The sequence below is a fragment of the Lissotriton helveticus genome, chromosome 10, assembly GCF_964261635.1.
Source record: "Lissotriton helveticus chromosome 10, aLisHel1.1, whole genome shotgun sequence".
In the NCBI taxonomy this organism is placed as follows: Eukaryota; Metazoa; Chordata; class Amphibia; order Caudata; family Salamandridae; genus Lissotriton; species Lissotriton helveticus.
The window spans coordinates 555724348-555739422 of record NC_136071.1 but is presented as its reverse complement, the minus strand read 5'-3'; the positions used below and the strand labels follow the sequence as shown (position 1 = coordinate 555739422).

The 15075-nt window shown below is 44.7% G+C and overlaps 2 protein-coding genes across 3 annotated transcripts in view; one reads left to right on the top strand and one right to left on the bottom strand.

Moving 5' to 3' along the window:
• Window positions 1-3162, top strand: part of NUBP1 (NUBP iron-sulfur cluster assembly factor 1, cytosolic) — a 267266-nt gene extending 264104 nt beyond the window's left edge. For both annotated transcript variants that reach the window (XM_078663098.1, XM_078663099.1), the window contains exon 11: window positions 2294-3162. In XM_078663098.1, the coding sequence (XP_078519224.1) occupies window positions 2294-2346 (53 nt within the window). In that variant the 3' untranslated portion in view covers window positions 2347-3162. The remainder of the gene's footprint in view (window positions 1-2293) is intronic.
• The window catches only part of TVP23A (trans-golgi network vesicle protein 23 homolog A), a 121565-nt gene continuing 109393 nt past the window's right edge, over window positions 2904-15075 (bottom strand). Inside the window, exon 7 of the mRNA XM_078663101.1 lies at window positions 2904-3219. Coding sequence (XP_078519227.1) covers window positions 3211-3219 — 9 coding nt within the window. The 3' untranslated portion in view covers window positions 2904-3210. The remainder of the gene's footprint in view (window positions 3220-15075) is intronic.

Here is a 15075-nt window from a genome sequence, read left to right as displayed (position 1 = left end):
GCAAAGTGTTAATGTCTAGATTGTCCTGGGCAAGAGCAGGATTTAGGGTTGTCAATGCTATGAGTGGTTACTGTCAACCGAGATGGAGGCTCTTGTATTTAAGCGAGAGCCATGTTGTGGAGTAGGTTGTTATATTCCGTGTACACATGAAAGTGCCTGGTTACATCTTTCTCTAGGATTGTGCTGGGTTACAGTGGGTTTCAGAGACTGTCAGTTCCTGCGAACAACACAGTCTCTGAAACCCACTGTAACCCAGCACAGTATTTTTAGGAGGGATAACTGCAGCTTTAAGAGTTTGGAGGCTGAGCCCTTCCCAGTCGAAGCTAAGAACTCTTTGTAAATGTTCTTGGGCATCATGAGCGATTCCTTAAAGTATGACGGAGTGACTCTACCAGTCAATTATACGTTTTCATTGTGTTTGACGTTTTCAGCAGTTGAGCTCCAGAATGAACAAAAAGCAGACTACGGTGAAGGGGGCGTCAGCTGCTGGTTGGGGACACTTTTCAAGGTTGTCAGCTTGGGTCCTGTAATTATTTTTACATTTAAGACCGATAGTCGGTTTTTGCAATACTGTTTCATGGCACAAGGGTTTTTTTTGATGTGTTGGGTTAATTAGTTCAAAGATGATTTTGAACATTTAATATTGACCCAGTTTTGCCTTTTAGATTCCAAGTCTTGGCCACTTTAAATGGTGTCTTGATAATATGTTAATCATAAAAACTCACGACCCCTGAATTTCTGGGATCATTTGCTAGGCCCTCTGTTACATTATGAAAGACTGAAGTAAATGTATTTTGGTTTGTAAAAGACATGGCCTATGTACTACATCCTGCACCAATGAAGGCCTGCAACGCTCAGTCCAAGGCTGCTTTCTCGAAGATGAGGCCCATCTGCATTTGAGTAAACTGCACTTTGTTCCATGAAGGCTAGAAACGCCCCTTTAAGCACGCGATCTTTCTAGTGCCAAAAGATTAAACTTCAGACTGTGAAACAATGACTGTTTGCTGCATGTATCTGATTGTGGTCAACATTTGACACCTTCAATCAGGCAACAGCTTCGGGAAACAAACAGAAGATTCCTGCAACAGTATTATGCCCCTATGGTATATGAGGGTCCCATCCCAAGTAATTAGCTTCTGGAAATATTTTAACAACTAGCAGCCCGTCCCAACGTTGTCCGGGAGCAATTAGGCTTCAGGCCCGCCGCCCCGACGTTGTCCGTGGGTCCCCCGGAGCCTTCCTCCATATATTGCAGTATTATACCTCTATGTTTACTTTGTATGCTTTTGTAACCTGCACACGTCACTTTTTCCTCCTGTAATGCACCGTTTGCTACGCTCACGATTGTCACTTTTGTAATGCACCGTTTGCTAGCTCTTGTACTTTTTTGGCTCACGATTGTCATTTTTGCTTTTGCTTCATTTAATGTAACGTTTGCTTTTGTTTTTTGCTCACTTATAATGTTGTCATCCGCCGCTCCCCGCTCCTTAATAAATAAATAACCTACCTCATCCGCTTGCTTCATTTAATGTAACGTTTGCTTTTGTTTTTTGCTCACTTGTAATGTTCTCATCCGCTCCCCTATACTACTATTAGCTGACTCTGCCACACCCGCGCTGACTCTGCCAGACCCACACTGACTCTGCCAGACCCGCACTGACTCTACCCCAATTAAATAAATAACCTACCTCATCCGCCGCTCACCGCTCCTCCTCGCCGCTCCTCACCATCTGTCCGCCGCTCCTCACCGCTCCTGTCCGCGCTCCTCACCGCTCGTTCCAGCCTGTCCGCCGCTCCTCTCCGCGCTGATGTCCGCCGCTCCTCTTCCGCTCCTGCACGCCGCTCCTCCCCGCGCTCCTGATGTCACCACGCAGGTCGTGGCCGGCGCTACTTGCAAGGGACTACTTTTTTTTATCGTCAATTTTTTAAATAACTTTTTTTTTTAATGTATATAGCCTATGTCCATCTGCACACCCTGACGATTACAATGATGTATCGGGTGTGTGGATTGGTGCTGTGGTTCCCGAGTTTACCCGCCTCAAAGGTCCAAAGTTCTTGCTTTATAATAGTAGTATAGATATTAGCAGATCAAGTACATCAGTGACCACACCATATGTAACTAGTAGATGCTTCTTTCTTGTATTGGCAGTGTAAACATTACATGAAGCAGAATGTTTTGTAAAGGAGAAAAGAAAAAGGTGATAAGCGCACATGACTAGATTACATCTTGAACCAATAATGTGATTTGGTTAGATCGATATTTTGGCTAATTATAATGCTTTTCACTTCACAGGAATTCAAGAACATTGTGACATGCTACTTCGGGAGAATCACCAGAAACAGTAACCAGTCATTACTAACATTTTTAAAGTCTTGCAATGCGGAGTAATTTGGGCAGTATCATAGTACAAGAATGCAGTGCAGACTTGTGAATCTTTGCGTGTAAGAATTTCCACCTATAAATTTAACGCAAATGGCTTGTGGTGTTAAATGAGAACCTTAAGCCAGAAAGACTGGAGTGGCAAACCATTGCCAAAGCTCCTCAGATAACCCTAGTCGATAGCAAATAAAACATTTCCTATGTTAATGTATTTTAACATCTCTAACGAAAAATAGGGAACCTAATTGTTTACAGTTGTTCAATTTCTTATCTATGCAAATTTAAAAAATAAATCATGGTGCTGCTGTTTTGATTGATCCAAAGTATCAGGGAAGTGTTACATGAGAACATGAAGAGGTACTTGGAAGGTGTATAATTTTATCTTTAAGAATAGCTGTTGATGTAAATGATTTTTTTTCCTATAAATTATTTTAAAAAATTCAAACTGACTTCACAAATCTGTGGTACTGTTAGCCTTAACCTCACTTAAAGTGTTTAAATTAGCACTCACATTAACTGTAACTGTTCATAATAAATAATTTTTATTTAAAAAAATCGAGGCAATAAATAATTAAAAACAAAGTATATGGAATGTTGATTTCCAAAACACAAACAACATAAATGTAAACAATATAAACATAAGGCACTGCCATGTCCAAGAACCATGCCGTTTTATAGCTGTTAAACAATATTCTTGTTATGGAGTTTTACTTTGGAGACTTGTTGCTGTGTGTTGAACATCCATGCTTCGTTGGGACTGAGAAATAAATAATTTGAAGTAGTCCGGACAGCATTAGTGGTCTTCTTTTGGTATTGGTTTTCTCGGTGGTCTACAGGGTCTGTGAAGTAAAGAACATAATTTTTTAAACAACAAGGGTTGGTTTCTGTTAATTACGTCATTAACTACTTGTACTGTTAAACGTGCAGATTTCAATTGCTTTTTGTGAGCATACTAAAATGCACCTTTCAAACCCAGAAGAATTATTTACTGTGAAGGAGTATGTTTTTTTTTCTCAAGACACCCCACCCCCGATTGCTTCAATTACAGCACATTTCCGGGGCATACCGTTCTTTCCATCACCTAGAAGGCTACAGGATGGTAAGGTAACGTTTTATTGCAATCAGTATAACAGTTACAATTTTTCCAACAGTACAGTTAAAAAAAAAGGTAAATACTCAACAGGACTATAAGGAGGTACTTAATGAGAGAGTTAATTAGCGTTTTAGTCAAATGCATACAGAAACAAATCTTTGATTAGACTAGTAAGCACAAACCGTAAACATGTCATATTCAATTTGTGACCAAAGTAGGCAGTCAGCTACAAAAATCTAATTACCCTTGCACAAAGGTAAATGTTTGACTGCCTAACGTTATATAAGAGCTGCTTTCAGGGTAAGAATTATATTTTTTGTAAAAAAAAAAGTCTCGAAAGCCTTTTTTGAAAAGTACAATGACTGAAGTGCACAAAAACAGCAAAAAATGATATGGTAAGATTATTATGCCCAGAAGACATACACATGGAGTCTATAGAACCTAGCAACTATTCGTCCCATCTTGATCATAAAATGTTATAATTTATCATGCAGTCTATAGGCAAAACGGGATGGATCTCGTAAGTAATGGCAGTGTTCAACGTAAGACTAAGAAGATAGCCTCATTTACTCTCACTGAAGAGTTTTCTGCAGATTGTTGGTCCTTTAAAAAGTTTCAGTAGTATATCCATAATACTTTAGTATTTCTTTTTTATTTCTTTCATTGATTTAAGTAGTCATGCAACATTACAACTTCTCCCCACCCCCTCCCTCCTCCCAACAGTGGAGGAGTATGCTTCGGCAATTACATTTCACAATGTATTTGTAAACCGCATCAGAACGGTATGTGGGACACTGAGGCATCTGCCAGCAACCCAAACTCAGTCTGGTTAGCAGGACTCGGTGCACTGTCAGTTGAAAACCAGCATCCAGTAGCTAAAAAGGGGGCAAAAATATTGTGGCGGGCTGCAAGAAAAACTCAATTTCCTAATTCCCTAAACTGTTGATCATGCAGCACCGGTATTGGTACTACATAAGCCTATCCCTGTAGTTCCGCCGCTAGTGGCGCATGTTCCGACAAGGTGCAGTCCAAATACTGGACCAACCTGAAGTCTGCAACCAGCTCTAGCTGTACAAGCATGTGATCTATTCCAGAAAACAAATCCCATGCGGTAGGGAATAAAATGAGTAACCCTTTGTCCGACCGTGTTGCACACTCCATAGTTCCAGTAAATTGTGTCCATGCCCTCCAGCAGTACCCTAGAAGATCTGCTTAGCTGTGGCCCTTGAGCTATCCAGGTTTCTAACACATAATTACAGTCTCCCATCCATATAACGTCATAGTGCACATATGGGGTGAATAGGCGCACCACCCCTTCTAAAGAATCTGTGGTATCTATGTTCGGTGCATAGGTGTTCAGCAGAACCGTGGGTTTACCACATATTTCCTGCAGAACACCTATATAGTGGCCATCAGCAGCTTTTATTTTAGTCTACACTGACATACACTCATAATAACACCCCGTGCATTGAGGAAGTATAACTGGCATACTACAGTATACCCCCCACTTTGGCCCATATCATCTTATGTTCGTACAGTAAAAGATGCATTTCCTGCAGACTTACTATACACGCCTGTTGCTTTCTTACATATGACCATATTCTCTGCTGCTTGATAGGGTTCTGTACCCCCTCAACATTCCACAATAACGCTACCACCTCCATGTACGTAAGGTGTGCGCTGCTTTGGTTCTATGACCTGTCGAAGTGCATTTTTACTGATAGTTCAAGCTCCTCCCCTTGAAACCAAAAACTGTACCCCCTACCCCCACACACGTGGCCTCCAAAATCGACACATATGGTGTCAACCCGACCCCCTCTAAATTGAAATCAAACTTTCCCCACATAGTGTGCTCTCCCTGCAGGCCCCACTTATGGGACGACCCGGGAACTACGCCATTAGTATCCACTCACACAATTGAGAAACTTTTGTGTACCTAGATAACTCTCATACCATATCTGACTTAAGAGTAATGCTTAATCATCTGATATTCACCACCCCCCTAGATTTTCGCACACATTCAGTGTACCCCTCCCATTAGACTAAACCTGTGTCCATAGAAGTGCATCCTCCTCATTTGGGCCTCTGTTACTCTCAACAAACTGTATAGCATTCTCTGCATAATAGATGTGTCTCCAGCCGTCCTGCACAGGCTCATGAGTGCATTATTGGCCTTCCCTCCCAGGTATATATATTTAGCCCCCACACAACAGGGTACACCATCTGGATGATGTTTATGTATTAGGGGGAATGGGTGACCAGATAAACACAACACAAAGACGAAATGATATGCTAGGTTAAATGCGGGGGATGGGGGGTTTAATCCCGGGTGCGATCCAAGAGGGCATGTATAATTTAACTGAGTGTTCCAGGTGTAGGGTACAATGTTTTATATTATGTTGACTAAGCAGTATGTAAGTTAAAACAGTATGCGATGTCAAACCAATTGCTGTAACAAGAACCCTATAACAGTCGCTATTGACCGGCATGTACGATAGCAATGAGTGATCTGGTTCTGTAAAGCTATGATCTGACCTGTATTAACCACTTTGAGTAAAACAAAGAAAAGAAAATAATGCACTGTAAACTGCAAATTTGTTGTAAAATCAATAAAAACAAAGTTAAACCAAAAAAAAAAAAGTATCTCTTTCACTGCAAATGCACTCGGAGATGCGCTGGAGACAATAGTCCATAAGCCAGTACTCGATCCCTAAGCTGCTTTCTTACCTCCCTGAACAACTTGCATTTCCTTTGGGTTGCCACACCATAGTCCGGGTAGAAGGAGATTGTGTTACCATCATATTCCTCATTGCCTTGCTGTCGTCAGAATGCGCATCCTTATATCCTAGCAATAAGCATTCTTGGCGGTGCGCTAGGCTTTGGCCTTCCACCCGGATATCTGGTGACCATGTCCACTTGCACTCACCCTCCAACAGCAGTAGGACAACAGGTAGTCATGTTTCCAAAAAACATTCCACAGGGGCGGTCTCTCTCCCTTTCGGCAACCCTAGTATTTGCACATTATTGCGTCGGAACCGGTCTTCCAGATCTGCCAATTTGGCCCCCTGCATCTGTAAGTGCCTCTCCTGATCTGCTAGTTGTCTGGTATGAGCCCGGTCTGTTCCATCAGCCGTGTCACCCAAGTCTTTCCCTGCTCTTTCATCTTCTCTATTTATAGCTCAACTGTAATTGCCACTCTCAGTCTTTTCAGTAATGGCCTTGTTGCCCTCCGCAATCAGGTTTTTAATGTCTAGATTTGATGGGGGTTCGGCCTCCCCCTGCACGGGCTCCTTGCTAGGAGTCGCACCCTGGGCCATCCGGACCAACCCCTCCTCAATTGTGTGCTGTGCTTTGGAGGCCGTTCCTGGGCCATCCCTGGTTTTAGGCAGCATTCGTGCAAGATAGCGTGGTACTGTGATTATCTAGGTCTAGTCTCACTGCTCTTGTCCCTTCTCGGTACTGGGTCAAGACTGATTTGCATATGGCTGGGTTCAAACTGGAATAGCATGGGGAGCAAAAACAATGGATTTAGGCCCAGATCTCTGTGCTGGAGTGAATGTATGACATTGTCAACATTCTGTACATCAATTGTTCTCTGCCCTTCTCAGTACTTGGCATAGAGTTGGAGTCGATCAAGCCCCCCCCAAATCTCCATCACAAGCTTCGGGTATGCTATGTCCACATGTGATATGCTTCCAACTACCCATTCCCTGCCCTCCAGGATCTCAGGGTCCGTTGCCATCTGTGACACATAGCCTACCAGTAAGGCCTTCAAATGCCCTGGGGCAGCCCAATCACTTAATTTTCAGTGGCAGGCTGATGTCATGTGTCCCATCGAGGATCTCACTCTGGCCTGGGCCTGGAGCCCCCTACTCATTCAGCCCCTTCCAGCAGCTCTCAGGGCGCACTCCTCACCTCTCGCTGAGACCTTTCCTCTGGAAGGGAGGAGACCGGAGTGATCTCTAAATCACACCTCCTGGCTGGTCTGGCTGCAGTCCACAGCCCAACCCTACACCGTCCAACGACTCGATTCCCGGCTACCAAGACCACAGACTCCGGGCCTGCGCAGCCACTCCCTGCCCAGCTCACTGAGCCATGCACAACCTCTCTGTAATTCCCCGGATGGCCACTTGAGGGGTGACCAGTACCCAGGAACTATTGCACCATTGCCTAGTGATTCCTCTCGTCTCACAAACAATAAAATGGCATAAACGTGGTACCCGAGACCGCACATCACTTGAGGACAGTCGAGAAGAACTGACCTGCTGCTCCCTGGACCCAGCAAAGAGCAGCAGCATTAAGAAAGGATTGCACCTGCAGACCCCAAGGGACTGGCAAAGAGTACTATGCCTGCTGTATACACTTGTGGAATAAGAGCTCCACATTTGTCCAGAACTGAAAGAGTGTCCTGCTGCTCCCCAGACTTAGCAAAGAGAGGCTGCACCAAAGACTCGACTCAACCTGATGGACTTGTCAAAAGGACTGTCCCTGCAGTGGCCACTTTTGGAACAAAGGATCTACCATGGGCTATGCCAGAAACGTTATTCCAAGGGGCAGGTTGCTAGCCCCCATTTCAGCATCCGGGATAAAAAAGCGGAAAGAATCCTGCACTTGTGAGCCCAGGATCATCTGCCGGCCGCTGGACACCGAAGGCCTCCTGATGGACAGTCCCGACCTGCCCAAGGTGTGCACTAGTCTGTGGGACACTTGGCCATCATCTAAGTAGACCCTGGTTGTCCCGCAAGAAAGAGACTTAACTTGTGAACGACAGTTGTAGCTGAAGACTAGTGGCAACTGGACCTGTACTGGACTTCCCAGGGGCATTGTAGGAGATAGAGTCCTGAGGCCAGAGATGACCCTGGAGCTTATGGATCCCCGGGTGACTCGCCACTTCTCTTCCACAACTCCAGTAACCAAGGGATCTTCTCAACATCCTGCAACGTCCACATCAGGACGACTTCTTGGCTGGAACGTGATCCCGATGAAATCTGCTGTGAAGACTCTGAGACTGCTGAACCCGACAGGTATTTGTCTCCCCAAACCTAAGTGGTCCCTGTGACTGGCTCTCAACCTGTTGTGACATTCAAAGAGAGGATTGGTACTAACCTTTTGAAAATCACAGTTCCAGTTTCCCCATGATATTTTTTTGTCATTTGGCATCTACTTTAAGATAAAAATACACTGTTTTTAGAAATTGGTGTTGGATTTTTTTTGCATGTTTCTTACTAGCCTATTGCTTTGGTACTTCTAAATACTTTATACCCATTTATTTGACATTGCTGGACTTCTCTGTGCGAAAGCTACCCAAACTGAACTAAAGCATTTGTTATAGACCTAAATGGACATGATAGAGATTGTGAGCTTTTTACAGGGTGAGGTCTCCCAACCACATCCCATAATAATCCACTTTCTTAAATCCATCCTTAGATACAGTATATCACTTTTATTTCTAGCCTAAGGCTCATTGCTGGAAAACTCATAAAGGCAAGTCGCATGCCCATCTCCTTTAGTTGATTAGTTTCCTCTGCCCTCTATCTGGGGAAATAGGAAAGCCAGAGGAGTTTAGGCCAAGAGGAAGAGCATGGAAGGATTCACAGTTCCTTATACCAATACACCACCATATAACCAGTCAGTACTTTTTTCGCAATGTCAGTGAAACTGCAGGGAGGATGCTGATGTGCTCTTAACTCTCAGATCACTGACAGAATTTCGGAAACACAAATATCATGTGAACAGAATACCCTATCAAAAAATATTGAGGACCAAAATATTGAGAGGTAAGTGCAAAAATGTAAAGATAGATTTACTATTCTTGACTCCACACATGTACCTAGAAGATATATATATATTGTCATGGCACATATAAGTGGAGTTATATATAGTAAAACTTTGCTTGCCTGTAGAAACCTACCTTCAAAATATTTTTGTCCTAGATACAGTATTTTTTTGACGAATGTTTTTATTCAATATTTGTTTGCACACCTCTCTACACTGGCATGTGGGACCACCTGGGGAGAAAGACTCACTAGGGGGTACCCTTGTACTAGGTGAAGCTGCAGGACAGACAGGGAGGATTTTGATGTAACAGTGTCTCTACACAGGGGGAATGGCCTTCTGAATTCCCAGTGTACCAATGCCACCCATACTAATGACCACATATTCAAAAACTGAAGGACCCCTAACTCTAAAGGACTAAAGAGAAAAAAAACGCACTTTTGGAGATTAATCTGATAAGACTTATAGCTGCAGATTCCATAGCGTCAGACTGATCTCAGTATTTTTCGTCAGCAGTACCCCGCACGTCGTTAGGTGGCGTCCGCACCGGAAGTGACCTGCGAGGTGCCTATTAAGGCGGCACCCCAGTAAGCTGTCAGGTTTTTTTTTTTTATCTCTGAGCAGACTCGGAGAAGAGCTACATCCTGACTTTTTTTTACTTTTTTTTTTTTACTTTTATCAACTCCTTTTTTGAGACGGTCTCCTGGTGTGGCAGGTATATCTTCAAGAAAGGCTGGTTTCAAACCCTGTAACACCGGTCACCAGCAAATGTCAGTGACGGACCAACACCTTATCTCTCTAGTGCTCCGAGCGTGACCATGATGCCAAGACCTGCGTCAATTGACGTGCCATGCACCCCGAGGCATTGAGGAAGCAACCCCTCAAGCTCCTTGCTGCTCGATGTGCGAAGCTGTGATATTCTCGAGCCCAGTCGCAGAGTCATTCCAAGTTATAGTCATCAAAGTTGTCCAGGTGCTCTGATAAGTCCCACAAACAGAAGAGGAACATGAAGTTAAAGAGGTCTTCAAGTTTGCCCCATTTGTCGAAGTCGCCTGACAAGGGAGCACTGGTATTCGAATCTTACACCTGGGTCTTCTCCAAACCACCACAAGTTTCCAGAAGCCGGAGAGACCCTGCCCAACTTTGTGAATTCTATGAGGCCATGCACCTCATTTGGGAGGCTTGTCCCCACTGAAGCACCTTTTGGGCCCTGTGTGCTTGGGAGGAGCCCCTACTGGTCTTCCGCCAGCAGGTACCAGTCAGGTCCCTTGGATGGATTAGAGTGGCAATGGACCGGCCACCTCTGCGTGTCCCTGGCACAGCCCCTATATTCATCCTTTACTCATATAGATCCGGATGATTGTTGTCCATCTCCGGAGCTGACTGGGGGCAGACCCCCAAACTGGTTCCTGTGCCATATTCCTCAGGGATGGTTGGGAAGGGCCTCATGGACCCCGATTAATACCAGCCCCTAGAGATTACAAAGGACACCTGGTGTGAGGATCTGGCAGATGCCAGTGGATTGGATACCCTTCCCCAGATACTGGGTTTGTTTCTCCGCTTACCGTGGCTACAGAGGGAGGAGCCTTATTTGCTATGGTGGTGAGGAGGGCGGCTGAGGTCCTAGATCTTCAGCTAACCACTATGCTGTCAAGACTAATGTCTAGGCTGAGGTGCTTCAGGCGGGAGTCACTACATAAAAACGGATTCTCCCGGTTAACAAAGCCCTCCTGCATGTCCTACTGGGGACCTGGTCCAAACCCTGCTCAAGAGCTCCTGTGTGTAGGTTGATTACCTGCTGCCCTCGCCCCTCCCAAGGGGACACCAGATTCCTTACAACACACCCAACTTGGAGAGCCTGGTGGTCCAAGCCTCCACTTCCAAATTAAATCCTGGGACATTCTCTAACGCTCCCCCGGACAGGGAAACCAAGAGGCTGTATTCCTTGTGGAAGAAAATATTCTCTTCCACCAGCCTGATAATGTGGTCAGTAAGCACCACATCCCTTTTGGACCGATAATGTCACTCGCTGTGGGACTGTTGTGCAGGTGCTTCCTATGGTCTCAGAGGAGGCCTGAGCCATACTTTCAAGCTATTGCTGAAGGGAGAGACCCACCAAAGTGGGCTGGATACAACTTACTCGCTAGGCAGAGCCGTTTCATTGGTGATGGCGTTACGGTGCCACAAATTTCTTTTCCGGGGATGTCCAGGTCTCACTCGTGGACATGTCCTCTGGCTCCCGTCTCTTCAGAGACATGGTGGACACAGATCTTCAAAGACTGCACGGCTACGTCCAGGTCCTTGGACCTTTCCATGGCCCCTTGCCAACCACTGTCCACCTTCTGCTCCTTTCGTGACCATGGAAAGAGCTTCCAGCTGTGTCTCCAACTTCATAACCTCCACGGCCGGCAGACTTCTCAGCCTGCATGGCCGAGGACATGGCACTCACAGGCCTCATGGGTCAGTTTGCCGCCGCAGCCTCCAAGCCTCTTTAATTTGCTCTTCGACTATCATGGACACCCAGTGGGAGGCAGGATACACTAGCACCTGCACCACTGGAGAATGATAACATCTAACAGCTGGGTTCTTCAGAATGTCCAAAGGGGCTACTCCCTCCTCTTTGTGACTACCCATCCACCCATGCCACCTACTTGAAACAGGCTGGCAGAAACCACCACATTTTGTTACTCCGCCAGGAAGGGCAGTCTCAGTTAGCAAAGGGAGCCATAGAGGGGGTGCCGGCATCAGAAGGAGGTCGAGGTTGTTATTCCTGCTACTTTCTGGGGCCCAAAGTAGACTGAGTCCTTTGTCCTTTAGTAGATGTGTGCCCTCTCAATTTCTTCCTGAAAAAGGAGTAATTCAAAATTCTCACCCTCGCTTAAGTCCTGTCTTCCCTGGACCCGGTAGACTAGGTGGCAACATTGTACTTGCAGGACGCATACCTCCACATTCCTGTCCACAGATATTACTCGTGGTTCATCAGTTGCCACAAGCACTTTAATTTGCCAGGCTCCCTTTTGGCCTTACCAGCGCCCCTCGGGTGTTCAGCAAAGTGATGGCGGTGGTTGCAGCTCATCTGCAGAGATCAGGGTTTACAGATTTCCCCTATCTCAAGGAAGGGCTGTTGAAGGTGGGCTTGCCATCTCCAGAATACGGTAGACATCCTGCCCTCACTGGTGTTCACTATCAATGTCCCAAAGTCACACCTGATTCTTTCTCAGACACACCCTTTCATCAGAGCTGTTCTGGACACAGTGCACTTTCAGGCCTATCTTCTCGAGTAGCAAGCCCAAAATATTCAGGCTACGATAATGATGTTTCAGCCTTTGTCCTGGAATTTCAATAAGAATCACCCTGAGGCTGCTGGGTCACATGGCCTCCTGCATCCTGCTTGTAACGCATGCCCAATGGCATATGTAGGCTCTGCAGTAGGACCAGAGGTTCCAGTTAGCGGAGCATCAGGGGAGTCTATCTGACATGGTCCAGATGTCAGGGCACTGCAAAAGAAATGTAGTGGTGGCTGACGAACCACAACTGGGTTATGTACAGACCTTTCTCCCTTCACTGCGACTGGGTTACGGACAGACTTTTCTCCCTTCCCCAACCAGATCTGACGGCAGTAACAGATGCATCACTGCTGGGCTGCAGAAGCCATCTGTGATAGGTGGAGATCCGAGGACTCTGATGTCCAGCAGAATCAGGACTCCACATCAGCCGGTTGGAGCTCTGAGCGATCCAGTTGATATTGAAAGACTTTCTATCCTCCATCAAGAGAAGGCTAGTGCAGGTGTTAATGGACAACACCACTGCCATGTGGTACTGTGGGCGGGGTGGGGGCGTGGAGACTCAAGAGGCCTTGCATCTCTGGAAATGGCTGGATCGTCAGGGCATTTCCCTGGTAGTTCAACACCGGCCTGGCTTTCTGAACACCAGACTGGATAAACTCACCCAAAGGTACCTATTGGTTCACAAGGGGCATCTCCACTGGATGTGGTGCAAGGTCTCTTTCAGCAGTGGGGAGAGCCTTGGTTAGATCTGTTCGCTACCATCAACAACACGCAATGCCAGTAGTTCTGTGCGCTGCAGTTTGCAAGGAGGCTCTTGCTAGGCAATGCTTTTTGTCTCAAGTGGAGCTTCAGCCTCCTGTATGCCTTTCTGCAGATACCACTCCTGCTCTGAGTTCTCAAGAAGGCCAGGAACAACCAGACCCAAGTCATTCTTGTGGCTCTGGACTGCGCCCAGAGTCTAGTATCCAAGCTGTTGAGCATGTCCATCAGGTCTGATAAGGCTGCCCCTTTGGGAGGATCGCCTATCGCGGGAGTGGTTCTCTACCCGACCTGGTCAACGCTCCACCTTCATGCATTGAAGTTGAGCGGCGACAGTTTTTCACCTTTTGCCTGAAGCCGGTCATGTAATTTTGGCAGCTAAACAACCCACCATGAAGTCTGTATATGCCGGTAGTTAGAGTAAGTTTCTGCCATGGTGTACAGACAAACAGGTTGACCCTTTATCCACAATCCTTTCCCCAAGTTATTTTCTTAATTCTTACCCTGGCTCTGCATTAGACACGTTGAAGGCTTATTTATCTGCTATTTCAGCGGCTGCCAGATCACCCCTCCCTTTTCAAGTGCCCTATTGTAAATAGGTTATGGGGGCCTAGCAGTTAAGGAGCCAGTTCAGCTTTAAGTGGTATGTCTGAGTCTCATAAAACATGTATAAACTGAGTTTCAAACATTTTGTTGGCACAGGTGGCAAACAACTCCAATAACAGTTTCGCAAAACCAACTCTACAGGAATAAAAAAAAGGAGGCATGGATTAATCAAAGTAAAACATGCAAAATTGATGGATGTGTGTACATTATATATGATATGCCTGTGTGCACAGGTATGATCCAAGAGAGAATGTATATTGAAAGGACACTCACCATGAACAAATTTGTTTAACTTAAATACACTGGTAAAAGAAGGGGACTCTTGAAGAAAAACCCCTCAATTTATGAAAAATGCAAGCAACATGGTTTATGGAATGTCATGGGACTTTGTTTAAAATTTTATGAATTTTTACTAATTCATTTATTAGGAGGGATAGTGTTTATATCGTTGGATTAAGATGCACAAAAATTACACGTTATTTAAAAAAAAGATTTTATGAAACATACTTTATATTTTTCATATTGTAGCCTATGAGAAAACGACGCACAAAGCACTTTTTGATATGCAGGCTTCTTTTTTCATATCTCTAACAGGCATATAGATATCTATACCTTAATTAAGAAATCATTATGGCTTGATCAGATCTATCCCTTATGCAATTATCATTTTATTCCCATGTCATCTTAAGAAATATGGATTCATTTTTGTGACATTGATAATTGTAATGAATGTCATGCTTGTTAACAGTTTCATCAAATCAATTTAGTACTTAACTGTAATTGATGATTTTTTTGTACTAAACTGGTCGATTTTAAACATGCGAATTGAATATGTACACAAATTTCATGATACCAACAGTTAGCATCGAGATAAAAAAATTAATTTTAATTGAGCAATCAATTTCTTTTTATAGATTGTATACTGTATACATTGTAAATGTATGCCTCCATGAAATGAAATTATGCACTAGCACTTCCTGCCATATAATGATGATCTGATGTACTTTAAAGGTAGTATCGTAAAAAGTGGCAGATTAATATCGCCATTATTAAAAATTGAGGGTTAGCAGTCTAGTACTTGTATAATAGTAGAAAGCAACAAGGGACCTTAAAGCACTTTTGCACTTTAAATGACACACTAGACTAATGGATTCTATGGTCCAGTAGACGGCGGA